The sequence below is a fragment of the Gymnoscopelus microlampas genome (genome assembly GCF_963454915.1).
Source record: "Gymnoscopelus microlampas genome assembly, chromosome: 21".
NCBI lineage: Eukaryota > Metazoa > Chordata > Actinopteri > Myctophiformes > Myctophidae > Gymnoscopelus > Gymnoscopelus microlampas.
This window is the reverse complement of record NC_139958.1, coordinates 33,174,795-33,200,359: the sequence shown is the minus strand read 5'-3', so window position 1 is coordinate 33,200,359 and position 25,565 is coordinate 33,174,795. Positions and strand designations below refer to the sequence as shown.

Below are 25,565 nucleotides of genomic sequence, written 5' to 3'. Positions count from 1 at the left end.
ATCTTGATTTATTAACCATCTTTGCTGTTAGCATTACGCAGCCCCCCTCGGGTTCAGCATGTTAACTGAGGCTAGTCATTAGCCTGTTTCTGAGTTTGCTTATCTTTTTTTGCGGAACGCTCGTCCCAAAAACACACCCCTTACCGCTGCGGGTAACGGCGAACAGGCCTTATGTAATCAAATTTATTTACATCAGTGTGTTCATGTAGTTTATCAATGTTTAATGAGCTAATGTCATAAAAATCCACCGTAGACTTGGCATATTTTTATTGATGTAGCCTAGTATAGTGTGACATTTGCTCAATTTGTGATTTTGGGGGTCCTCTGCCAAATACATATTAATTTGGGGACTTGACATGAAAATGTTTAAGAATCATCATATTGGCTGAAAGCTGAATGGGTAAAGGTTGGAATCCCAGCCCTGACAATGTGTCGAGATGTCCTTGAGCAAGACACTCAACCAAGATGAAATCGGTTTAAGTATATTCTATCATTGTTATCATCATCATCATCCTTATCTATGGGGCAGGCACATTATTAATTATGAATTCCACTTAAAATACCCCTTAATTAGGAAATCGCCTCTCTCTCTCTGTGTCTATGTCAGGAATTGTAAACCTGGTGCCAAAAAAGTACTCAGAAAACATAATCCAGGCTTTATCTGGCAGAGATAAATACATTTTTTTTTATTTGGCTCTCAAGGAACAATAGAAACTAAAACTACAAAATATTCATGAACACAAGTGTAAGAAAATCAACCATTGTACAAAGGTAGAAAATAATCTGGTTAGGAAAAAGCCCAAAATATACATTTTGGAAATACAAAACAAAACACAACACACTCTTACATGCAATGATCAACAATAAATCAAAAAGCAAATTAGAGGAAAATAAACATTAAATCCTAGATTAAATTAATCTAATATTAGTTCAGGTTCCGATGACATGCTTGATTTATTATTTTGCTGTATTCATGTATAACAATTTATGTTAAATCATCTTGTAATTCAGGTTATGATTTTGTCAAAATGTAATTTATACGGAGTGAACATTTCGAATCATAGTAAGTCTAAATGGCGTGGCCCAGTTCAACTGGGACAACAAAGGAGTGATGTTCAGCCAATTATACCTGTAGTGTTAAAAAGAATAGTGTTGTACAATAACTAACACTGAGTAAACTCACATTTAATTAACAAAAAAAAAACATTTACAACTACGTTACCAATAATTTAAAGAACAAAATCATTCTGAGGCGTGTCAGCATCGCATCATTTCCAGCACAGCATAGCAGCGATTATCTATTCTTTCATCGTTGGTTTGAAAAATCAACTGTTAAATCCAAACTGTTCAACAAAACACTGTTAAAAAGCTAAGGCTTAAATCATACTTTGTTGCCTGACCCTTAAGACAAGCACTGTATGACAGAAATGATGCATTATCAATTTAAAACGGTTGATGCGTGCAGAAGGCTAGTATGAAGAACTGACTTCAGTTCTACCACTGCAACGTGCAGCAGTATACACAGGTGAATATAACATCTGCTACGGATGTAGAATAATAATCCTGAGATAAAAACAAATGAACCCATACAGATGATTCTACTTCACTGCAAGGATCCACAAATAAATGATGACAGAGTAATTCATTATTGTAACAACTGCAATACAGACAAACATAAATATAAAATTGTGTAAGAGTCTACAGTGGGATATTGTTTGTTCAATACGCCCTCCAAATAAAGAAAGCACATCCTGAGGTTAAAAGCAATTTCACGCCTGATTTATATCGTACAATGGCGTCACATGGTTAAAATAGCCAATCTACAAGCTCACAACGCTTCACAGATCTGTGACGCATTGTGAGCTTGTACATCTTCTATTTTCTGTGCGAAACACCTTTCCCTTGCATGGTGGCTCCATCTCCGGCTTGAAATTCTGATGACCTTTTCATTTGGCCGTACAGTAAACCTTTCTTTGAAAGAGATGCAAGTAAACATCTTTCACATGAGTGACTGGTGCAGCGCTAGGTTTCTAGACACAGAATTACAATTATTCAGACAAGCAATTACTGAAGCGGATTGGATGTTTTCCTTACATGAACAATGTTTAGAAAATGGGCACATTATTATTATGGTCCCCATCTCCAGTGCTCAGCCCCCAATTCTTTTTCATCCTAAACGCTGGACATGGCAACTCTTAGTTCTGGAACTGAAAAACTTTCTCTAGTGGCTTGTTTTAGGAACTCAAGTGTAAAGTGTAGTAAAAAATATAATTTGGTCATTAGAAATCCATTTTCAAAAATATATTTTAGCTACTGACAATATATATTCTCCCACAATATATTTTTCTTCAACTCAACTTCAGCTAAAATGTCACATCACAGGTTTGCAAGTGTAAAAAAAGTAGGTGAAATTCTTTGTCGTGCAAGCTTCCATCTGTAGGATGTTTATATTTGGCTGTTTATTTTGAAACATTCAATATATATCGTCTCTGTCGGGTGGAAACCTCATATGTCCAAAACTGTTACTTTCCAAAAATAGCACAAAAAAAAAGCTCGAAACGCGACGCAAACTTTTGATACTTTTGTGTGACGCTGTAGTATGATCAAGTAGGGCATTGATTTATGAAAAAGCACAAAAGTTAGAATATAGAGAGGTTTCTGACCAACAGCGTCAGAAACTTGTATATCGTTTGAGATGGTAACATGGGACTAGTAGATGCAGGACTGGGACAGTAGCTCCTGGTAGTGCAGTCCACTAGCTAGAGAGCGAGCCATGCGTCGTGAGGTATGCTTCATGTCTCTAGCTGCTCGGATGGCCCGGTCGAGGGAGGTGCTCAGGGACCGCCGCTGGTTGGTGGTCAGGGAACTCGTATGACCCCTCGCCTCCTTGCGGCCCCTGACACCCGAGGGTGCTCCTCCACTGCTGTTCGAGGGCACACGCAGGGCCTCTGGGTAAGAGTCCATCTTGATCACAGGACTGGGGTAAAACCTGAGTGGAAAAGGGGTTCGATGTCATGACCGGATATTAACCAAATGAACCCTAGCGTCCCTATTCTGGGCCTGTCATAATGGGCTCACTGCCCTTTTCTGTGAAAAAGGTGCAAACATTTGGCGTAAATAGGCTCACATTCTGCGAAAACTGGGTGAACGTTCTGTGAAAATACCTGATATACAAGCTTGCAGATTTTTGGTTTAAGAGCTTCTTTCGTCTTCTACAGACAGTTATTCTTGGAATATTTTATTCTGTATCTGCAAGTTTATTATTCAGACAGAACAGCTGAAAAGGTGAGCTATATTATATTCGAGGAGTAGACTTTCTACATGCCATTATCAGGGGGTGAATGTACTATATATTTGTGTGAAATTAACTGACCCAATCCTACTTAATCACATGAACCCTAGCATCCCTATTCTGCGGTGAACATTTGGTGAAAATAGTCGATCTCCAAGCTCACAATGGCCCTCATTTATCAACGCGGTGCAGCCCGAATAATGAGCGTACGGCGTAATCACCGCACCTTTCGGCATTTATCAATATATCCTGACGTGGGCTGAAATCTCACGTCTGGTCGAGACCAGTTGTTGACGTTGGCTGCGCCCGTTTACTCCATTCTAGACCTGCGGAGCACCATTGTCTGACTGTCTGACAAGCATCTGGACACATAATCCACTCCTAAATGTGTATATCTACACTAATAAATAATCGCTGTGAAAATATATCATTTTATAAAGTAATTTAAACAAACTGCTTTAACAGTCATTCAGATAAGATTGTAGATCTGTCTGTATTGAAAATAGCAGATCTACAAGCTCACAACAGGTCGCATTGCAACGCGTTGTGAGCTTGTAGATCTGCCATTTTTAGCGCAGCAGTGCTTCTGCGAGAGAATTTTCGGGAGCCCCGACCATCTTTTCACTGACAGTGAGGTCTACAAACTTACAGTAGCTTGTCCTATGTTATGGAGTTATGTCATAGAGAGTTATGTAGGCTACACAACCTGGCTGGTTTAAGGATATAAACCCGACGCTCCAATATTAACGTGGCGGCACGGAATCACTGCATTCCGCCCGAGTCTCATGTACCGCTACGCTACGGACACGGACATGAAAGACAAAGTTGGGCGGGCGCGTGTGTGTGTGTGTGTGTGTGTGTGTGAGAGAGAGAGCGAGAGAGAGCGAGAGAGAGAGGCGTGTGCGTGTGCGGCGAGGCCAGCGGGGGAAACTGTTTCTTATTGGCTTTTCATGTCTTTGGTCGTATTCTGGTTCGTCTTCATGTCGTAAAATCGGGGCGTTTTGAGAATATTTAAGGGCGTGTTATTTAAATGACGCTCGGTTTCAGCCGTCACATTTATCAACGCTGGGACCAAGTGTACGCTCGGATCAGCTGTGTAGGATGCGTTGATAAATGTGACTTCGACGTTGGTGTACGGCCGAATATATGGAAAAAATATATATATACTCCGGTTTATACGCTGCGTTGATAAATGAGGGCCCATGTGTCGAGAGGCGTGTCGTCACAAGTTCACAACGCGCCGTGTACGTTGTGAGCTTGTAGAGGGAAAAAATTATGGGAGACAATAATGTTTTTGCTATTAGTCCCTGGGAGACAGCTATTTTTAGTGCTTATGGGACTTTTAATGCACAATTAGCTCACTATGAAATGGTTGACTGTTATTAGAAATGGTCAGAAACAGTGTTCATTTCATTTATTTTTAATTTAAAAAACGTCACAAGAGCAGATAAAATACTTTTGTTACGTTTTTTTTATTTGTAAAAAGTGATGACAAATTTGGCAACATGGCAACCTACAGGTCCATTTTTGGGAAATGTTGTCACTACAACTCATTGTTACTGATTTGTTATTTTCTTTTAACTGAGCAAAAAGTTGGCTCATTCATAAAACATTCTCATGCATTAAAGTTTTGCCCCATCAGCATTTCAGAGGGTGGCCTTGTTTCTGCACTGAGGGGAGATTTCTTTAAGACTGACTTCAGAGAAAGGTTGTGGATGAAATTAATTTAATGGGTACTTTATCATGTGTCTGGGGGAGTGGGTGTGTGTTTACTCACAGAACTGTCGCCGGGCACACTGGCACACACTGCACCATCGGCACACTGCCCAGCACAGGGGGCCCGGGCACATTTCTGTGCGTGGAGTGTGATGACTGGCAGCAGCTTCGGTGGGTGGGGTCCGATTCTCTCTCACTCCTGCACGCTGTGAAACATAGAGCATGTGGTTCTCAAACTTTTTCAGGTCAAGTACCCCTAAATTAATGGGTATTTGGCAGCGGACCCCCATCTGACAATATTTTCATGTGGTGATGTGGTGTTAAAAATGTAAAAAACATTTTCAAAGAATGTCAAGATTTTTTGAAAATAACTGATGTATTTAGGGCCCTGGGGGTCCCCAGACCCCCACAACCCCTGCATTAGACCACCGAACCACCATAACTCTGAGAGTGTACAAATGGAACCAAATGGACCTGGAAGGGTCCATTTGGTTCCATTTGTTCATTCTCAAGAGTTACAGCAACATAGGGGTCCATTTGGTTCCTAACTATCCAACATTTATCTGGGTACCCCCTGGAACCCGTTCAAGGACCCCTAGGGGTCCCCGGACCCCTTGAGAACCATGGACATAGAGCATGTCCCCTAATCACTGCCCGCAAAACCAACCAACATTTAACACCTAATGGTCTTTATTGATTAGAGTCCAAAATGCTTTAATCACCAAATGCAATAAATGCACAGGGTTCTGTAGAGGTGACATTGGTGCAGAGGCATTTTTGACATCTTGGCAGAGATTTATAATGGTGCATTCTGGCACACACACACACATGGTTCAATACATGCACGGGGACAAATCAAGACGTACTCTGGACAGGATGCACAACCAACCCCTGGACTCTCTGTGTACTTCATTAGAGCTCCATTTTATTTCCTTTTTCATCATTGTACATCTATGTATACATTCCTGGAACCTGTGTGTGTGTGTGTGTGTGTGTGTGTGTGTGTGTGTTTGTCTCTCTTGGCTATAACTTGGGCACTGTCCGACCGACTGACTTTAAACTTCGCTTGTGTGTCACCGATGACCCAGGGATGTATCCCATTTATGCCCATGGCATGTAGGTCATCAACTGTCAGCAGTTTCTGATGACATCAGGGATCCCTGTATCTCCATATGTGTAGATTGGTTGTATCGTACTGTTACAACAGGTAAAACGGGTACTCAAGTTCAACAAGTACAACAGGTTTTCATAAACAGGGGGGGGGCATGCATTCCCAACTTGCATCGTTCCCGACATGCATCGTCCTTGAGTACCGTAGGCACCCGTTTATAAATAACCCATTTATTGTAATATACGTAACATACAGGGTACTCTTTTTTTTTTGGCAGGGTACTTTGCTTTACATACCTGGCTCTGTGCTGGTGTTGTTGTAAGGCTCAGGCTGCCCACACAGAGGACAGCAACGAGAATGAGACGAGGTGTGTATAGGCTTTGAGTTACCCCCCAATGGACCTTATAATAAAAAAACACACTGAAATCAATCTCTCACAGAGCGAGCGAGAGAGCGAGCGAGAGAACGCGAGAGAGAGACAAAAACAAACAGACAGACAGCAATAAAGACAGAAAGCAAAACACTATCATACAGTATGCACAACTATTATACAGACAGACAATAATAATAATAATAGCTTACGTGCTGAGTGTTCATGGTGGTGTGTTGTACACTGTGGACATACACTCCCTCTTCTATCAGGTTCATCTCCTGGTTCAGTTACCCCTGCAGAAAGGCCAGGATGTTGCCCTGTAAGTCAGAGATATGCATGGATAAGAAGTTGGAAAGAAGACAAAAGCTGGGTACATTCAACCCCTTAAAATCGCATTTAATCACGTACTACACTTTATAAAGTAATTAGGTTAGCTAACAAAGTGACCCTGCCCCATCTGCTTCAAGGTTAAACATGTCCTGAAAAAGGACCCTTTGGATGAATAGGTTGTCGTCACTCCCCAATGTGCTCTGTGCTTGGCCTTCGGCCATGCTGTAGTTTGTTGGACAGATTAATATTCTTACCGCGTTGTGCTCTGCTCCTCCTGGGCGTGTTGTAATGGCTACAGGGTCCCTGTACAGCAGGGGACACAAGGAATGGTCTGGGGAACTGGGATCGTGGCGTAGAATGGTCAAGCTCGGAATATGCAGCTGTAAATAAAACAAACAAACCGTCAATATTAACTGTTTACAGCATATTGTTAAGGCCAGGCTGCACCAATGCAACTAGTCGCAACTCCTTGCAACAAAACCGTTTTAGGGCCAGTCCACACCAATGCAACTCCTTGCAACTGCCATTGGGGACAATGGTTGCAAGTCGTTGCAAGTAGTTGCATGTTGCAAGGAGTTGCTTTGGTGTGGACTGGCCTTTAAACACACCTTGAATTATAACACGCTTGAATGTGCTCTTATGTTTAGTTTAATGTATGTTGGAGTGTGCCAGCTTGCATCAACTGATGGTGGATTATATGTGAAAATTTTGTTTAGCAACGTCCTGGAGCACTTCAGAAACTATAAGCTAATATTTTCACAAATTGTCATCAGAAAAGTATAAAAAAGAGGCTTTGTGAAATTATTTTCAAAATGTCATACACTGCTCCATTCTCTGTGCTAATTTAACTCAGAGAGTGTAACCTGTAAGGGTCCATTTGGATACATTTATTTTGTACACTCTCTGAGTTATATAAAGACTGAGGATTATACTGAGCAGGTGAACTTACGGGTGTGTGGCTCTTGTCTCTGTCTGGGTACAGAAGCTGATCTCTTCTTAGAGGTTTGTCTTGTTGTTCTCTCCCCCTTCGGCTCCTCCACCATTCTTCTCCCTCTCCTTTCCTCTCCGCCACCATCCACCCAATGCTGGCCTGACCTGAACAACAATTCCCCGTGGGCAGAGATGCAGAGGCCATATTTACAATTTAGGCATTTAGCAGACACTCTTAATCCAGAGCGATTTACAGTAAGAAACACATACATCATCAATTGCACAGAGACAGTGTAGTGCCTCAGTAACCTAGGATCACAGGTAAACCAAGATCTAGCCCTAACCAAAACCTAGCATCAGTCTAAACAGTATAACATAAAAAATAAATAATCTGTACATTGAAACTACACAAACTATAGGATGCCAGGTCAACAGAGGGACCTGGCATCTGTCTAAATAACATGCTATCTAAATTTACAATTTGCATGGTCGTCTACGGGCTAAAGTGGAGTCTGAAGAGGTGAGTCTTCAGATTACGGCGAAAAATTGGGAGTAAAGGGCCATTCAAACTGAGCACTATAACTATACAAATATAGTTTTAAAAATCGTTCAGTCGAGTGGATGGCAGAGTTCACACCGACTATAAAAAACAATACAATGGTGAACAATATAGTTATCTTTATAGTTATAGTGCTCAGTGTGAATGGCACTCGAGTCTGGAGTTCTGACTGCAATGGGGACTTTGTTCCATTTTGGGAGCCAGAAGGGATATACAGTATATAAATGGTAAATGGCGCATTTATATACGTAGCACCTTTTTTCAATCGTTATAAAACGTGCATTAATCCACTCATTCACACACACCCACAGCAGAGGCAACCATGCAAGGCACAAACCTGCTCATCGGGGGCAGCTAGGGGTTGTGAGTGTATTGCTCAAGGACACTTCGACACTAACCCGGGGGGAGGCGGGGATCGAAACAGACGGCCGCTCTACCTACTGAGCCACTGCCGCCATGTTTGGAAAGTTTTGCCTATAATTAATGACTTGACCAAAATAGGGATGCCAGGTTGAAAGTGGTTAATGGTTTCACCCCTATAAACCCAGATACCAACCTGATGCGAGGTGTAGAGGTGCCATGGTGCGTGTAATGTCTTTGTGCTGGGGGAGGGGTCACTGGGGCTGTCGCCATGGTCCTCAGACTGTCAAGTCTGTCCTTCAGCTTGGTGACCTCGGTCTGCAAGTTCCTGACAGCCTCACTACACACACACACACACACACACACACACACACACACACACACACACACACACACACACACACACACACACGTATTAACAAAAGGGATGTGTGTTTGTCTGTCCTATAATACAATTCACACAGTAGTGTAATTAATCCGACACAGGCACCTATATGAAGATTAGCTACACTTACAAGGGTTTTTTATTGTCACATGCTGTCACATGCTTAGAATACGATTGTGAAATCCTCGACAGTGTGGATACAATAACAGCAATAACTAACTGAATAACTAAATAAAACATGAATGCTCGGACTGCCGCTGTGGTTCAGACTGCATTTTCATTACACACACACACACACACACACACACACACACACACACACACACACACACACACACACACACACACACACACACACACACACACTTCAATTAATGCGTGCAAACCAAACCCATGGTGTGCATACACATGCTGGACAAAATGGTGATAAATCTTATAATGCAATATAACAATGCAGGTTCCTATTCCCTTTTCCCGACAATACATACATGCTCATTTTGAACTGTTATTTCTAAAGAGGGTGGAAGACCTGGCGAGTTGGTCTCAACAAGCCATGACCTTTGACACGATCTAAAAGTCTCAATAGAAGAGCAGGGAGACAAAATACAACCACCCCCATTGTATATGTTATATTGTATAGTAGAGTATGTTACTCTACCATACAGATTGGACAAAATTAAATTTTATTCATTAAACATTCATTAAAAAAAGTTACATAGCCCTGTTTTTAAATCCAATTAGTTCGATTAACCGCTGCACCCCTAATAATAGCATAACATAACACGCAATACGTCTCAAACCAAACTCACGCCCACTGTTTGGAATGCAATCCACATCAATATTCAAATGTCATGCAGCACACCACACCATGCAGTACCTCCTGTTTGTAACTCACTAGCTGCTTGTCTCTGCAACGCATACGGGAGGAGAATGCAATTATGTAAATAAATAAACAAAGATGATAGTGCATTTCACTGGACATAGAGTCTATTTTTAACCTATCGCAGTTGGAGACCGCACTGCGAAAACGCGTCGCGATGCGACGGGTGTGAGCTTGTAGATCGGCTATTTTCAAATAAAATCTTGCGGGTAAATTATAATAAGCAGAGCTGGCAACCCTGGCTATGGACAGTTTTTCTTCTTAACTCCTTGGGTGAGCCGGTGTGTGATTGCTGGAGCATTCTTTCTACACTGTCCCCTCCCCTCTGTCAGTTGCCTCAGTATCGCCTGCTTCCCAGCCCCCACCAGCATTATCTGTATCTTAAGAAAAGGGACACATACTGTAAATGTGGACATCGCCATTGTCTTGGCAGCCGCTAGAGAAACTCACTTGCTACTCGTCAGCTGACTGGAGCCCAGCACCCTGAGATGATCGCCATGGTGATACGGTGCAGCGGGGGAGGGGGTCGGACGGTAGCTTGCGCCGTCCTCTGACACGGCGTGAGCTGGAAACACGTGCGTTGAGGTTGTAGGTTAAAGGTGGTGTGATTATTATTATTATTATTTTGTCGTTAAAATAAATGTTAAACTATACTGCCTCCCCCTGGTCAGCCGGGGCGCCTGATGGAGGAGAAGGGAACTGGTTGGAATAACGTGTTCCTTCCACGCGCTATGTCCAACCAGGGAAACTCCCCCCTGTCGGGTGATAAGAAGCGGCCTGCTTGCTCCTCATGCATTGAAGGAGGCATGAGCTTCAGCTTGGGCTCTCCCTAGGCTGGCAGAGGGTAGGTAGTGCCCAGGATTACATAGGCAATTGGCACTGGGTGAAAAAATGTGGGTTACAAAATCGTGGGATAAAAATTAAGAAATAAAAAATAAATAAAATAAAAAATAAAATAAAAAATAAAAATAAAAAAAATAAATGTTAAACATCTCTATGTTCTGATAGTACTCATTGCTAAAGAATGTTTGTTCAGTTAACAGGGGTCTCCCTGTCTTTCGAGCTCTTTAGTAAAGAGAAAATACATTTACAGGTCAGGATACTAATTTCATCCTATCAGGGGAGAGAACTCATACAGCACGAAGGATAAACAAGTGAAATTGGAAGTGATGAAACACCTGATTGGATGAAATTGGCAACATAACAGTATTTGCTTTTTATTAAAGAGCTGGAGAGACGGGGAGACCCCACAATGTTACCAGACTTCTCAGGGTTTGCCCCAGAAATGGCTGTAAATGGCTAGTGTGAAAGAGGGTTGATGCTTAAAGGAGTAGTTCACCGCAAAAATGACTTATTGTCTATAAATTACACACCCCATGAAGCCTTGAATTCATGGAGATCTTTTTTGTCGCATTCCTGGACCAATAATTTGATGACCGGGTCAATAGGAGGCTCAGTAGGAGACTCTTTGACCGGAGACTCCGCCGGCCATCAAATTATTGGATTAGGAATGCGACAAAAACAAAAAAATATCCATGAATTCAAGGCTTCATGGGGTGAGTAATTGATATAAAATAAAGTAATTATTTGGGTGAACTACTCCTTTAACTGTTGAATTGTCACTGATCAGCCTGGCCAAACGTTTATGCTAAGATCCGGGGCAACACTTAATGTGTGCGTACGGCCGGGCCTAAACCACCCCTTATCCTGGGGCATACGTACAGAAGCAAAGAACACTCACTGCTTTCACTGTCTAACCCGAACTCACTGGTCCCACTACCAGCCCTGCGCCGGCGTGTCTGCCCGGCCCAGTTCTGACGGGAGCTGGACGCCGAGGTTCCTCTTCTCTCCCTCTCTCCTCCGGCTCTCGTGGTCGCCGGACCCCGTGTCTCTCCAGCAGCGCTGAGCCGCGATCCATCACTGTGGACCGAAGACGGGGGCCTGTGTGAGGACGAAGAGGACGATGAAGGGGAGACGGCGGGTGTTTGTCCTGAGACGGGAGCTCCTCCCTGATGTTTCCCCGGGTTCCTCTCCAGGGGGACTGATGCACTGCAGCACCGGAGACAAGAGAGACAAAGACGGGAAACACATATGTGATTACAAATGGGGGGAAACCCACTCCACTATCTGAACAGACACAGGAGGAGGGTTTAGATTCATTCATGGGGTCAGAGATCAGTGTACCATGTACTGTGTGTGTGTGTGTGTGTGTGTGTGTGTGTGTGTGTGTGTGTGTGTGTGTGTGTGTGTGTGTGTGTGTGTGTGTGTGTGTGTGTGTGTGTGTGTGTGTGTGTGTGTGTGTGTGATTAGAGGGGGGATGTGATGCTCAGAGTGATTTACAGTGCAGTAAATGCGGATGGAGAAGGGAGGGGAGCTATGTTTCGGCTTCTAACCTCGCTGACCCCCTCTGGTGGAGAGGGCTGGGAACTGCAGCAGGGGTCAGCCGGCTGGCCTCAGAGCCAACGAAACCACTGTCTGTTTCTGGAGAGATGATCCCATCCTGTTAAACACAGCATGTTATACGATATATAGATTATCAAATGACTTGTGTACAGTCCTAAAGGAAAATCACCATATAGTATGTCTTACGGCATATAACATTTCAGGGCATATTTCTTTATAAACATTACGTAAATTCACACATACTCAACAACTATATGTCATAGTCACAAATAATATTTGCATATCACTGCTGACTGTCTGTGTATCTTGAAAATAATACCTGTGTAAATGTGGCCTATATCAGGAAATGTTGTCAAACTGGGGACAGAATTGGTGTCCCCAATTGGATTTGACTGAATTTCATAGGGTTAGGTTAAAGGTCGCTAAGTAAATCTGTGTGTGTGTGTGTGTGTGTGTGTGTGTGTGTGTGTGTGTGTGTGTGTGTGTGTGTGTGTGTGTGTGTGTGTGTGTGTGTGTGCACACACCAGAGGCTTTGGTGAAATCAACATCCTCCACATTTGCAAGGACAATTAACCGAAAATATATCAAAACCTCGCTCATGCAGGTTCATCTAATTATTGAGAAGCAGGTGTTGTTGTTTTTTAAAATATATTCTTTTAACTTTCTTATATAATCAATGAATCGACACAGAACAGTTCTAATAGATTTTTTCATAATAGACTAAATCAGTTATATAGTATATAGTATAGAGGATATGCGCATGCTTAAAGTGAATGGCACATCGAGTGGCAAATCGAGTGGCAAAGAAACATGCAAAATGAGTTTAACATTGTTTAATGTTGTTTAATGCAATCAGATATGACTTTTCTGTTTGGATGCATGGGCTGTCAAGGCCAGAAAGTATTTTTTTGACACTCAGTAGTCATTCCTGCATAACTTCCGGGTTTGATGATGATGTCACACGCATATCCTCTATAGTAGATTTAGTTGTACAATGGTGGCATACAAAAATAGCCGATCTGCAAGCTCCATCGCGACAGCTTGTGGATCTGCTATTTTCACTTTTCTTTTCACGATAGTTCATTAATCGTAATCAAGGCAAAAGTTTGAAATAATCACGATACTGATTTGAAGTCCAGCCCAGCCCTATAACAGAGAAACTGACCTGAGAAAGTACCCTCCTGGTGCCAGGTTGGAGCTTGGACCCCCTCCTCTCTGACAAAATGCTCTCCCCGAGACTGGTCAGACTGCTGCTGTGAGACTTCCTGACTTCTGACCTCCTCCTGCCATGATGAGCAGGAAATGCAGGTGATTGGTTGTTGGCTCTGGGAGAGGGAGGATTTGATTTGCTGGTCCTAGGTTTGGGCGATGGAACTTTACAGGAACCTTGATGACTTGACCTGGCTGGTCTGTGGATAGAGACGAGAGAAAACTTTTCAAATCTGATTGCATTGTAATTAATTCAACCAGTGGTTCCCAAACAATGGGCCAGGATCCATTTATGGGTCACACAACCGTTATTATGGCTCACAAGTTTTTGAATAAGAAACAAATGAAGAAATTACAGAAAAACAAACCAAAAACCATACAAAAAAACAGTATACTGTAGCTAATTTTCACTATATTTTAAATAAGTTATTAATTCATAGTATATTTTTGTAAGCTTGGGTCCAGGGAGAGACACATTCCCACAGACACATTCATCTTTTGGGTCTTGAGCTGAAACGTTTGGGAACCCCTGAACTATACTGTGGCAGCCTTCCACAGTTTAGTCTCTTTTTAATGCTTCATTACTGCATTCCATATCTGCAAACAGTACATTGTGTGAACAGTCTGCATGGCCACTACTTTCACAACAAATGCTAAACTGGCTCTACTGGAGTTCTGCACGTTGTAATAGGCTAGTTGGATGTCAAACAGCCACTGACATGGGTTAATATAAGAAACCGTTGATTAAACATTTAACTAGCATTCCTATTCTGGGTCCAACATTCGGCAAAGATCTGCAAGCCCATGACATGCATTTGCGACATGTTTGCGAGCTTGTAATCTCTCAAGAACAGATTCTGCACTGCGTGAGAGAATCTGTCCTGAAGCTTCGTCCTAACGTGTACACATTGGGTGGGAGTGGGCGTGCCTTCAGATCAGGAAGCAGGCTGCGCTTTACCCAATCAAATGTAGTGGGCGGTATTCACGTGTCCGTCGATCTTTCCCTACTGGAAACTACCGGAAACTAATTTAACAATAGCGTCCGCGGAGCAGACAAAACCACGGAAAGATATTCACATTTGAACTTACTCTTTCATCATAGAAACAAGTGGGCTTATAACCAAAACGATCCATGTTCTCTGGGAGAAGTGGTGTTAGTGTTCCGTGTAGAAATATTGTCAGTGGGAATGAAATCATAGTCGCACCACCCGGAAGTGGAGCGCTGAAGGCAGACTTAAACCCCGTTTCCGTGCGCACGGGTCCCACATTAGCATTGGCCCAGAGTCAACTGAGGAGGGACAAACAGAGGTCGCTGTTTTTCCTTTTTCAGTTGAATCTGGGTTCCGAGATTGGCGAGCTTGTAGATCGGCTATATGCGCTAAAGATATTTACTGGAGGGAAGATCCCTGGGAGAATCTTTAGGGTACAGGTGAGTCTTGATGCGGTTATGAAATTGAATATTTACAACTTAGCTAATATCTTGGGTTACATTGGTCCTATTGCCTAACCTCAGTGAGTGGACTTCCACATCTCCCGTTCTTTGCCGTTGTTCTTCTCTCCCTGCTCCTGTTGGCTGTACATCAGCTCCTAAACCAGGTGAGACTGTGACACCCTCCCTGAGATTCTGATCCGTGAGTTCCTTGAAGCTTTGGTTACTGGAGAGGACGAAGAGAACCGTTAGATGTGATGTGATAAATATTGTCCACAGGTGTAAACCTGCTTTTTGCTTCATACTGTCAGGTCTAGAGAAACCCAACAGTTACTATACATACACAAAATAGCTACTATAGATACTGTACACTATAAGGACAAGATAACTTCACAGAACTTCCCGTATGTACTCCAGTCTACCTACATACATCTTATTTGTAAAGTAATTATAGGCAACTGCTAGGCATTTAGCTGAACGTAACCTTTAGATCTCCTTTTACCAACAGTGGAACAAATAGTAAAACATGTATCTAAAACGTGGTTGTCATAAGGCCTCCCTGTCCAAACTTTAGCTATTGATAGTACGTTACTATGTGTGTAGTTTGTGAATTAAGCCACACATATCACAATGTGGTGTTCAGTGGTTCACTATATAGACTGACTGCTTGTCTGCAAGCCCTCGTGTGGTGATGGTACAGTATACACCTCCTTTAGGTCAATGGAAATAATGATCTTTATAAACACTTCACCAATAAGAACAAAAGTGCTTCACAAGAATGTTGGTCTCAACTATGAGCTTTTCTTCTTTTACATGCACAGTTTGTGTGTTTTGATTTCACCTGTAAACAGCTATAGAAATTATGAAAATAAAAGGAAATAATATAGTCTGTGTCTGTGTGTGTGTGTGTGTGTGTGTGTGTGTGTGTGTGTGTGTGTGTGTGTGTGTGTGTGTGTGTGTGTGTGTGTGTGTGTGTGTGTGTGTGTGTGTGTGTGTGTGTGCGTGCGTGCGTGTGTATGTATGTATGTATGTATGTATATATATAAAAACATTTGTATACGCTGCATTTAAAAAAGGAAATATCTCACTGGTCAAATAGTGTGTCAAAGTCTTGCTCAGCAAGTCTGTTCTCGCGGTCGAGCGGCCTGAGGAAGAAATGAGGCGGTGCCGCCTCCTCCTCCTCTTCCTCATCTCCCACCATTCCTCCATCCTCTCCATCACTCTCTCCGCTGGCTGAGCTCACCTCCACCCCCACCACCCCAGCCTCCCCGGGCACAGGCCACACTGGGGTCTGGAAAAACAGGAGGGAGGGAGAAAGTTCGCAGATTGGCTATTTTGTACAATACGGCACAACGCGTCGCATTGTGAGCTCATTTTCTGGGGACCCCTGAAGGACCCATCAATTTAAGGTAATAAATGCTGGCATGGGGATAAAAAAATATGTTTTAATCTCAGGCAGTCAATGTGTTAAGGCTAATTCTACAAATGCCTTCTAAATCAGTAGTTTCGAGATTTTTCAAAAGTGTTCAAAAATAGCAGGTGTACAAGCTCGCAGTGTGAGCTGTTAGCTTGTATATCTGCTATTTTTTTAATAGCCGGCGCTAAAATCTAAAATGACTCGGATGCTTTCCCGGTTTTAAGGGGTTAAACACACACCTGAAGCAGGGATGTAAGATATAATAACAATGATCCGTGGTACCTCTGGTTGTGGCATGGGTTCTCGGGCCGTGGTGGGCGTGGGCAGAGGCGTTGGCTGAGGAGGAGGAGAGGGAGGTGCCTGGGAGACGGGCTGGTCCTGTCCCACTTGCTCCAGCTGCTCCTTAAAGTCCTCCACACGCATCCCACACTGGAAGATAAAGCCCTCCAACTCCCTGAGACACACACACACACACATCGAAAGATGATGAATCCACTGAAATCAATCAAAGCATGAACTCAAATCAGCCGCATTGAAAGTGCATCCCGTGCTATAGTCTTGCGTAGCCAGGCGATCAGAGATCTCCACCTAATGAAATTCCACTGCTTTGAAAACCCTATTCATTTCATTTAAATGTCATCAGATGCATCAGTAGGCAGAGATCTCTGATTGTCTGACTGACTGTGCGAGATTACCCATCCTATGACCGTGGTAATCAGTCTCACCTATTTGGGTCAAAGGAGCCCATCTCAGCCCCTCTACACCGGAGGAGCCTGTGTTCATCTCTAGCTGCCAGGTAACCTCTCTCCAAAGAGTTGAGTCCCTCGAACAGTTGGGAGAGATGCTGGAGGGTAGAAGATAAGGTTGCTTTGGTTAGTTCACCCAACATTGATTAGTCACCCCATGGAGACTTGAATTCATGGATATTGTTTTGTTTTCGTCGCATTCCTAAGCCAATAATTTGATGACCAGCGGACCGGTAGGCATCGGTTCCGGTAGGAGACACAAAGGAGACTCATCAGATTATTGGCTTACAAAAACAAAAAAATATCCATGAATTCAAGTCTCCATGGGGTGACTAATCGATAGAAAAAAGTAATCTTGGGGGTGAACTATAATAAGGGGAGGCACCTCCTGCTCACAATAACCGAACCACAAGCTCACAACGCACCACGATGTGAGCTTGTAGATGAGCTATTTACGAAAGGATTAAAGACTTCGTCTTGAGTGACTAGGGTATCATTACCGTCATTTGTTCAAAGGGTTTGCCTTTCCCACTCTTCAGGAGGTCCTCAAATGCCTGCACCTGAACAAGAAACACAAAAAAACTTCATTCCTGGTTGCTAATCTTCAAAATAAGTGAAATCATCAAAACCAAAAGTTAAACCTTTAAAATATTTTTTGGTGTGGCTCACGAGACCAATAAGGATTTTTTTCTGTAGAAATACAGTAGTGGCCCTCATTTATCAACGCGGTGCAGCCGAATAATGAGCGTACGGCGTAATCACCGCACCTTTCGGCATTTATCAATATATCCTGACGTGGGCTTCATCCATAATAAATAATCCCTGTGAAAATATAACTTTTTATAAAGTAATTTAAACAAACTGCTTTAACAGTCATTCGGTTAAGCTTGCAGATCTGCATGGCTGCGTTGGCTATTTGAAAATAGCAGATCTACAAGCTCACAACAGGTCCCATCGCGACGCGTTGTGAGCTTGTAGATCTGCTATTTTCAGCGCAGCAGCGATTCTGCGAGATAATTTTCGGGAGCCCCGACCATCTTTTCACTGACAGTGAGGTCTACAAACTTACAGTAGCTTGTCCTATGTTATGGAGTTATGTCATAGAGAGTTATGTAGGCTACACAACCTGGCTGGTTTAAGGATATAAACCCGACGCTCCAATATTAACGTGGCGGCACGGAATCACTGCATTCCGCCCGAGTCTCATGTACCGCTACGCTACGGAAAGACGAAGTTGGGCGGGCGCGTGTGTGTGTGTGTGTGTGTGTGTGTGTGTGTGTGTGTGTGAGAGAGAGAGAGAGGGGCGTGTGTGGCGAGGCGAAGCGAAGCGATTCTTATTGGCTTTTCATGTCTTTGGTCGTATTCTGGTTCGTCTTCATGTCGTAAAATCGGGGCGTTTTGAGAATATTTAAAGGGCGTGTTATTTAAATTCAGCCGTGACATTTATCAACGCTGGGACCAAGTGTACGCTCGGATCAGCTGTGTAGGATGCGTTGATAAATGTGACTTCGACGTTGGTGTACGGCCGAATATATGGAAAAATATGCGCCGGTTTATATGCTGCGTTGATAAATGAGGGCCAATGTGCACAATACACACACATGCACAGTGGCACACACACTATTTATGTTTCTCTACCTATGTTACAGGTCGTCACTGCCCGCCAGAAACCTTTAATCTCCATGCTTCATCTTTTTACGTTTTTTAATACATTAATACGCTATTTTATACAACATATGACAAAAGTAGCGAAAACATGTACAAGCTCACAACACTGCTATTTTCGCTATTTTGTATCTATTTATTTTTTGACATGCCCAAAATAGAGGCGCCAAGTTGAAACTAAGTGGTTAAGTCTGTCTGTGGGTTTTATAAATATTTAACAAATGAAAAGTACAAACTAGAGCTTGTGACTACATAATATCTACATTGGATCCACCGGAACACAGGTTCCTTTTTTCCTGAGATTTAACCATTTTGGACATAAAAGGTTTCTGCCGCAGACCGACAGCAACAATATTCTAGTTATTATACCGTTCCAACATAGGATATTGTAAGTTACCACTTACCTTCTGGAGAAACGTGTCAGCCTGTTTGATGAGAGTCCTGGTGGGGTGCTGTCCCACCTGAGAGGCCAAGCTTCTTCTGGAGGAGGTAGAGGTTGCAGAGGAGGGGCGAGCAGGGGACAGTCCTGCTAAATGAGCAGAGAGAATGAACATGCTTAGGAAATAACAATGGTGGGCTTCATCTCAGATGTAAGATATACTGTAAAAACAAATGCATGGCTTAAAAGATAATCAAGGTCAATTCGATCCCAAGTATGTTTGATGTCATATTTGTCACAACAAAAACCCCAATGCATTTCACACAGTGTTAGTGTTATAATTATATTGTAAACTGTAATGCATTCCTGTTGAAAATAATTAACTGATTACACATGTAAATACAATTGATTACAAAGACAATGAATCCATCAAGGCCTAATGTACTTTGATGATTCCCAGAGCTTACCGAGTTGATTGGGGCCGACCTCAGCTCTCTGTGCCAGGGGGATGTTCAGCGTCATAACCTTAGACCCCTCCTGGATCAGTCCTGATTGGACCAAGTGGCTGGGTTTTGGAGGGTCAGAGTAAAGGTTCACCTAGAGGAAGCAAACAAAAGCAAACAAAAAAAAAGATCTGAATGAGACCCTGAAAACAAAAAGTGCGCTCCTCTGAGCGGCGATCTCCAAGGGCTGTGTCAGTCATGGGGTGCAGCTGTGAGTACCCGAGTTTATTAGAATTAGAAAAGTGTGCTCCGCCTCATAGCACAGATCTCCCCCAGGCTGGGTTGCCTACCCAGGGCTGTGTCAGTCATGGGGTGCAGCCATCGGGCCACGTGGATGAACTACTCTCTTATCCACTCTATCCCAGCAACCCCCCCCCGGCCACAATAAATGTTCTGTTTGTTAGTCCCACTTACTTGCCGTTTGTGCATGAGAATTTATGTTTTTGAGGAGGAATGTTAACTATTTTTCTTTTGGTTGTACTGTATAAGGGCAAAAATAAAATCTATAATACTTTCATATAAATTCTAATACACAAACATTGCAATGATTAATACAAAAATACAATGAATTCTTATGGTAATTTATTCCTAATTGAGCAGCCTCAACTTCCTTGAATCCCATACAGGTTGCATTTGCATCCAAGTACTTTTTACAAACACTGCCACAACACAAGATGAGAGTGCCTGTCATCTGCCACAACACAGACAGTCTCCCTTCAGAACCAGCTGCACGTTGACCTCAATTCTGCTATTTTTGCAGAACTGAGCTCAACGCATTGTATTGAGATGCTTTGTGAGCTTGTAAATTAGTTTTTGATTATTTTTATAAAATGTAAAAGAAAACTGATTGTCATATTATTGTCACAATATTGATTGAGGTATTTGGTCAAAACCATTTTATTTTGTCCATATTGCCCTGCCCTACTACACAAACATTACAGCTGAGTGTAATGAACTTGTTAGATTTGTATCTCCATTTGCTTTTGGAGGTTAACAAATGGAATCCATAATGTATCTTCAGGTGTGACTGCATTGCCTGGACCCCACATCACGTTTTTAGTGTTTCCATAGGATGCCTTGTTGGCTACAATCTCTCACACACACACACACACACACACACACACACACACACACACACACACACACACACACACACACACACACACACACACACACACACACACACACACACACACACACACACACACACACACACACACACACACACACACACACACACACACAGCGCATAGGGGAGAGCTGGAGATTAATGCCTGATGTATGCTCGGTTGCTCGCTGTATCGTGCACCGAACATAACAGCACGATCTACAAGCTCACAGCACGACGCGTTGTCGGCTTGTAGATCGCCTATTGTCGCTCTGACCAGCACACAACTAAGTATCTTGCTCCGGGGCTCCTAACCAGGTGACACAAAGCCTGGAGGAGGCAAGGATCGAATCGGGGAACCATCTCATTCCAGACAGCCACTCTACCTCCTGAGCTACTGCCGCCCAGTAGATGAGAACCTATTGTCTTGAAAGAATGATGCAGCAGCACCAACGATCATTTCTTTATTTATTCTTCATGGAAACCAACCCTGTAACACATCATTGATTGGCCAAATTGAATAATACCTTTGCTTCTAGCCGCAGGCGATCAATGGTGTTCTCTGCCTCCGCAAACTTAGTCAGCAGTCTGTTGTAGTCCTCCTACAAGGGGAGGAGAGAGCGGAGGGAGAGAGACAGGAACGTACAGAAGAAAGAATGGAGGGGAGAGAGTTGAATGTGTGTGTGTGTGTGTGTGTGTGTGTGTGTGTGTGTGTGTGTGACCAGAAAAGGAAAGGATCAAGGGAAGGAGGAGATACAAGAGAAAGGAAAAGTGATGAGATATGAGCGAAAGAAAAGTAAAACTCATTACGGTAGTAATGTCAAAAGGTTCATAAAATGGATCTCAATATCAACCTTTTATTAACAACTTACATCCTGGCATCCCTGTTATAGGGACCTGTCATAGGTGAAAATTGTGAAGTTTCTTGTGAAGTGTAATTGGGTATTTTCTCTATTCGTCACACGACAAGGGCTTCGGTGGTTAACTCACTGCACCAAAGCACAGTGCTGCCTGTCACAGTGTCACACAGACTAATTCATACTTTGGCTTGCCCAAAATAAGTGTAATTTATGCTTGCACACCCTTTGGATAAACACAAAGGTCATGTAATTTGGGGCTGAGCCGTGAAGGGACATTCCATGCATATTTGTAAAAACCTAATTACAGGTTTATGTCCGTATCTCCAGAACACTTTTACACTATCTGGCCAACTTTCTAATCCTGCTTTGTGAAATACCAATTATAGCCATCTCACTTCTATAAACTGCTAGTTTGTACTACGCATGAAGGCCTATCTTACGTCCTTCAACTCATGTAATGTATGCTTATATCACAAAAGTATATTGTTCCCATAACTCTACAAGCAATGTTATAAATTAACCCATTAAGACCGTGTCATTTTAGATTTGAACCACTTTGAAATATTATTTTATAATTATTTGGCTATTCAAAAATAGCAGATCTACATAGCGCGGCACCGAGAGCCGCGCTATGAGCTTGTAGATCTGCTAGAAACTTTACTCAAATCTTTGCTTCTGGGGGGTATCTGGAACACATTCCTTTTTTTTTGTTCAAAGATGTGCACATATTTTCACGATTTAAAAAAAAATAGCAGATCTACAAGCTGTGTGTGTAGCAGATCTACAAGCTCGTAGCTATTTTTGAATAGCCAAAGAAATCTAAAAATTACACCCGATTATTTCCCGGTATAAATGGGTTACGGGTGAATGATCCTTTTCTCTACTAGTACCTGTAGCTGCTGTACCAGCGTGGTGGCTTGCTGAGGGCATCTAAAGTCGTGCGGCACAGTGGAGTTGGGGGCACCGATCATATCCGGGGGTTGTGGTTCATCAGGGCTGCTAAACAGGACTTCTTTCGCAATGTCAGCAGGGGACTTGAAAACTAGGGGGCGCTCCAATGGCAGGGATCTCTTCTCGGGAGAATTCCTGCTCTTGGGGGGCGTGTAGCCACTTTTGGGGAAATGGACCTTGGGTTCCACCTTGGAGAAATCTGGTGTACGGTAATTCAAAGGCGTTCTCCTGTTGCAATGCAATGACATTTGGGTTTAGTGCATTTATAGGAAAAAAGCTAACACACTGTGACACAATGTGTGTTACATTCACCTATTCACACACAGACGACGGAGGAAACCATGCATAGCAGCGACCTGCTCATAGGTAACAGTTATGGGTTTAAGTGTCTCACTCAAGAATACCTCGACACAAGACCAGGAGGAGCTGGGGATAGAACTGGAAACATTACGATTCCAAGACGTCCGCCCCACCCTCCTGAGCCATTAAATCTAAACTAAACCGTAAAACTCCAATGTACAGTATCAAGCATGCATATCAGGACCGGACATAGACAATGTTTCGATCCTGTATCTTTACTTAACAGGATTAACTGACAACGATCCTTAACAGGATTGAAACGTTGTCTATTAACCCATTAAGGCCTGAGGTTCTGATTCTACAAAATGTCTTCTAAATCCTTTTTTTCTGAAAAACGTATGTTACTACATCAGTGGTCCTCAAACCTTTTCATCTCAAGGACCCCCAAAATTATATGTATTTGGTCACCAACCCCATCTGAAAATATTTCGTACCAGGAACCCCCAGAAGCAAAGATTTGAGTTAGAAATGTTTGCTTTAAAAATATATACATATTAATTTACATAGTGCAGTTTTCTATTTTTCCAGTCCAGCATGTGCGTGTGATCATGTGTACGCAACCTTACCTGGAATCATATAGATCAGGGGTACTGATCTGGGTCCTGATGGGAGTCGTCAGACCTCTGTCTGGGCTCGTGTGATATTTGGCCTCAGTGGAGGAGGTTACCCAGGCTTTGTTAGGGGAAGGAATCCGTGACGGCGCGGCTTCGAAAGAGCGCTGCCTCGCCTTCCTTGGCGAGGGAGTGGGCCGTTTACAATTCGTTTGGAATCCTCCCACAGGCCCTCTCCCGGCCATGTTCTGATGACGCGCCATCCCTAGTTCGGGCGAGACGGCCGCTGACCCCGCCTCCGGTCCATGTGGCCAATGGGGCTTGGGGGCGTGGCTCACGCGGCTGCTACAGGACTCGGGAAGGCTTTCGGTGAAACCTGCGTCCGGGAACAGCTCGGCTTCGATGCCCCCCGCCTCGGCTAGCTCATCGGCGGAAAAGTGCAGGAGATGGGGAAGAGTGGTTGTGCGGTTGCCAGATTGAGGCGCAATTGCGTTTCGTGATTTACTTTTACGATTTTGTTTGATGGGTCCATCATTTGCCTCCAAGTTTAACTGGTCAGAGGGAGAACTTCCTCTGGAGCTGAACCTCCAACTGTTGCCGCTGTCGAAACTGTGTTCAGTGAAGCCGTTGCTACTCTCAAGCTCAGTTGCGCTTGAGCCAGATATTCGAGTGTGTTCATCTTTCTTCCCCGTCTCCTCCTGCCTCTCATCTCCTTCATTCTCTTCCTCCGTCATATCCAGCTGTTTGTCTCTCTCCGGTAGGTGTTCCATGCTCTGTCTATGGATGAGGAATCTCCGTTCGTCTTCTTCCTGCATCTGTCGCAGCTCTTCATCTTCTGTCCACACCTCCATGCCACCTGCCACATCGTCATCTGCAACAGAAATTAATGGACGAAAATCAAGGAAAATGGCAAGTTCACATACCTGTACATTTAGCCATGTCCCATTGGCTAAAAGGTTTTTTTTTTTACCACTTTACAACATATTACTAATAAGATCTACACGGCATTTAAAAAAATCATAACAATACAATACAACAATAAAAAACCTTGTTAAGTATAACATGGGGTGCATGAACACAGAAATGTTCACAAACGACGGCCCAATCATTGAGTTTTCTCAACACTTCAAAACATGTTTGTGAGGCACGCCTGGCCCGAGCAAGCCAGTAGGAGAGTGAGTGCCCATGCAGAGTGAACTAGCTACATAATGCAGTGCTTCCCAAACTGGGGCCCAGGCCCTCCTTGGGTCATTTATATTGTCAAAAGTGGATTATTGGCAAAGACTGTGTTGGCACAGTGAAACAAATAGCCACCTCTGATCACCTGAGGGCCAAAACTGTATGATGTCAAAGGCTATCAAGAAAGACTAAAGAAACAACATAAAATAACCTACAAAAACATGGTAATAATGTTGCAAATAAAAAATATATATAATTGAAAACTCACACATTGAATGTGTTAGTGTGTCGTCCCCTAGTGGCTCAGTGTGGGACAGCGTCTCAGAGTCCTGCAGGTCATTCGGGTCATAGGTTGCCCTCTCCAGGGGCATACTGGACCCATCTTCCCCACCAGGAGAGCCTGGACTGTGGCCTCCGGCAGACCAGGGTGTCCCACATCCTCCGTTCACATCCCCTTCATCATAATCGCCGGCCAGTTCCGTGTCCTCCAATACCTCCCCGAGTCCTATGATGCCGTTCTCGTCCATCTGGCTTTGAAAGTCCTCGTCTTTCTCTGCGCTCGCCTCTTCGTCCTCCTCATCCTCCCAGTCCTCCTCCTCGGATCCGAGAGAGCTGGTGGGCGAGATGCGCCGTGGCGCAGGGGTCCAGTACACGACTCCCGCCGTAGTGTTGTTCCCTCCAGTCTCCATCTTCTCTCTCTATTGTCCTTCTCAGATTAAAACCCTTTAAGAGCTGAGTCGATTCTTAAAAATGTTTTCTAAATCCTAACAGTTTTTTGAAAAAAATCTATTTTTTCCCCCCAAGATTTTTCAAAAATAGCAGATCTACAAGCTCATAGCGCGGCACTCGGTGCCGCGCTATGAGCTTGT

The 25,565-nt window shown here is 43.3% G+C and overlaps 1 protein-coding gene across 3 annotated transcripts; it reads right to left on the bottom strand.

Moving 5' to 3' along the window:
* Positions 1 to 670: 670 nt before the first annotated feature.
* akna (AT-hook transcription factor) lies at positions 671 to 25,481 on the bottom strand. Of its 3 annotated transcripts, none has more exons than XM_084046577.1 (22): positions 24,965 to 25,481; positions 23,533 to 24,388; positions 22,546 to 22,834; positions 21,323 to 21,397; positions 19,652 to 19,781; positions 19,210 to 19,334; positions 17,641 to 17,700; positions 17,120 to 17,238; positions 16,677 to 16,848; positions 16,066 to 16,268; positions 15,057 to 15,203; positions 13,505 to 13,748; positions 12,330 to 12,436; positions 11,678 to 11,985; positions 10,387 to 10,501; positions 8,868 to 9,011; positions 7,772 to 7,917; positions 7,077 to 7,202; positions 6,702 to 6,809; positions 6,416 to 6,520; positions 5,070 to 5,214; positions 671 to 2,989 (listed from the first exon to the last, which is right to left on the bottom strand). In XM_084046577.1, the coding sequence occupies exons 1-22, from the start codon at positions 25,383 to 25,385 to the stop codon at positions 2,710 to 2,712; spliced, it is 4,425 nt and encodes a 1,474-aa protein (XP_083902703.1). In that variant the 5' UTR covers positions 25,386 to 25,481; the 3' UTR covers positions 671 to 2,709. The 3 variants fall into 3 exon arrangements, with proteins under 3 accessions (XP_083902703.1, XP_083902705.1, XP_083902704.1); XM_084046579.1 differs by having other exon boundaries at positions 11,705 to 11,985; XM_084046578.1 differs by having other exon boundaries at positions 19,210 to 19,331.
* Between the last annotated feature and the right edge of the window lie 84 nt (positions 25,482 to 25,565).

What these genes read in the sequence shown, in the direction of transcription:
- akna (XM_084046577.1), bottom strand. Translation starts at nt 25,385, where the DNA reads ATGGAGACTGGAGGGAACAACACTACGGCGGGAGTCGTGTACTGGACC. An exon ending in CACACTAACACATTCAATGT is followed by an intron (nt 24,389 to 24,964) that starts GTGAGTTTTCAA and finishes TTTCTGTTGCAG; the next exon opens with ATGACGATGTGGCAGGTGGC. An exon ending in CTGACACGTTTCTCCAGAAG is followed by an intron (nt 17,701 to 19,209) that starts GTAAGTGGTAAC and finishes TTTCTTGTTCAG; the next exon opens with GTGCAGGCATTTGAGGACCT.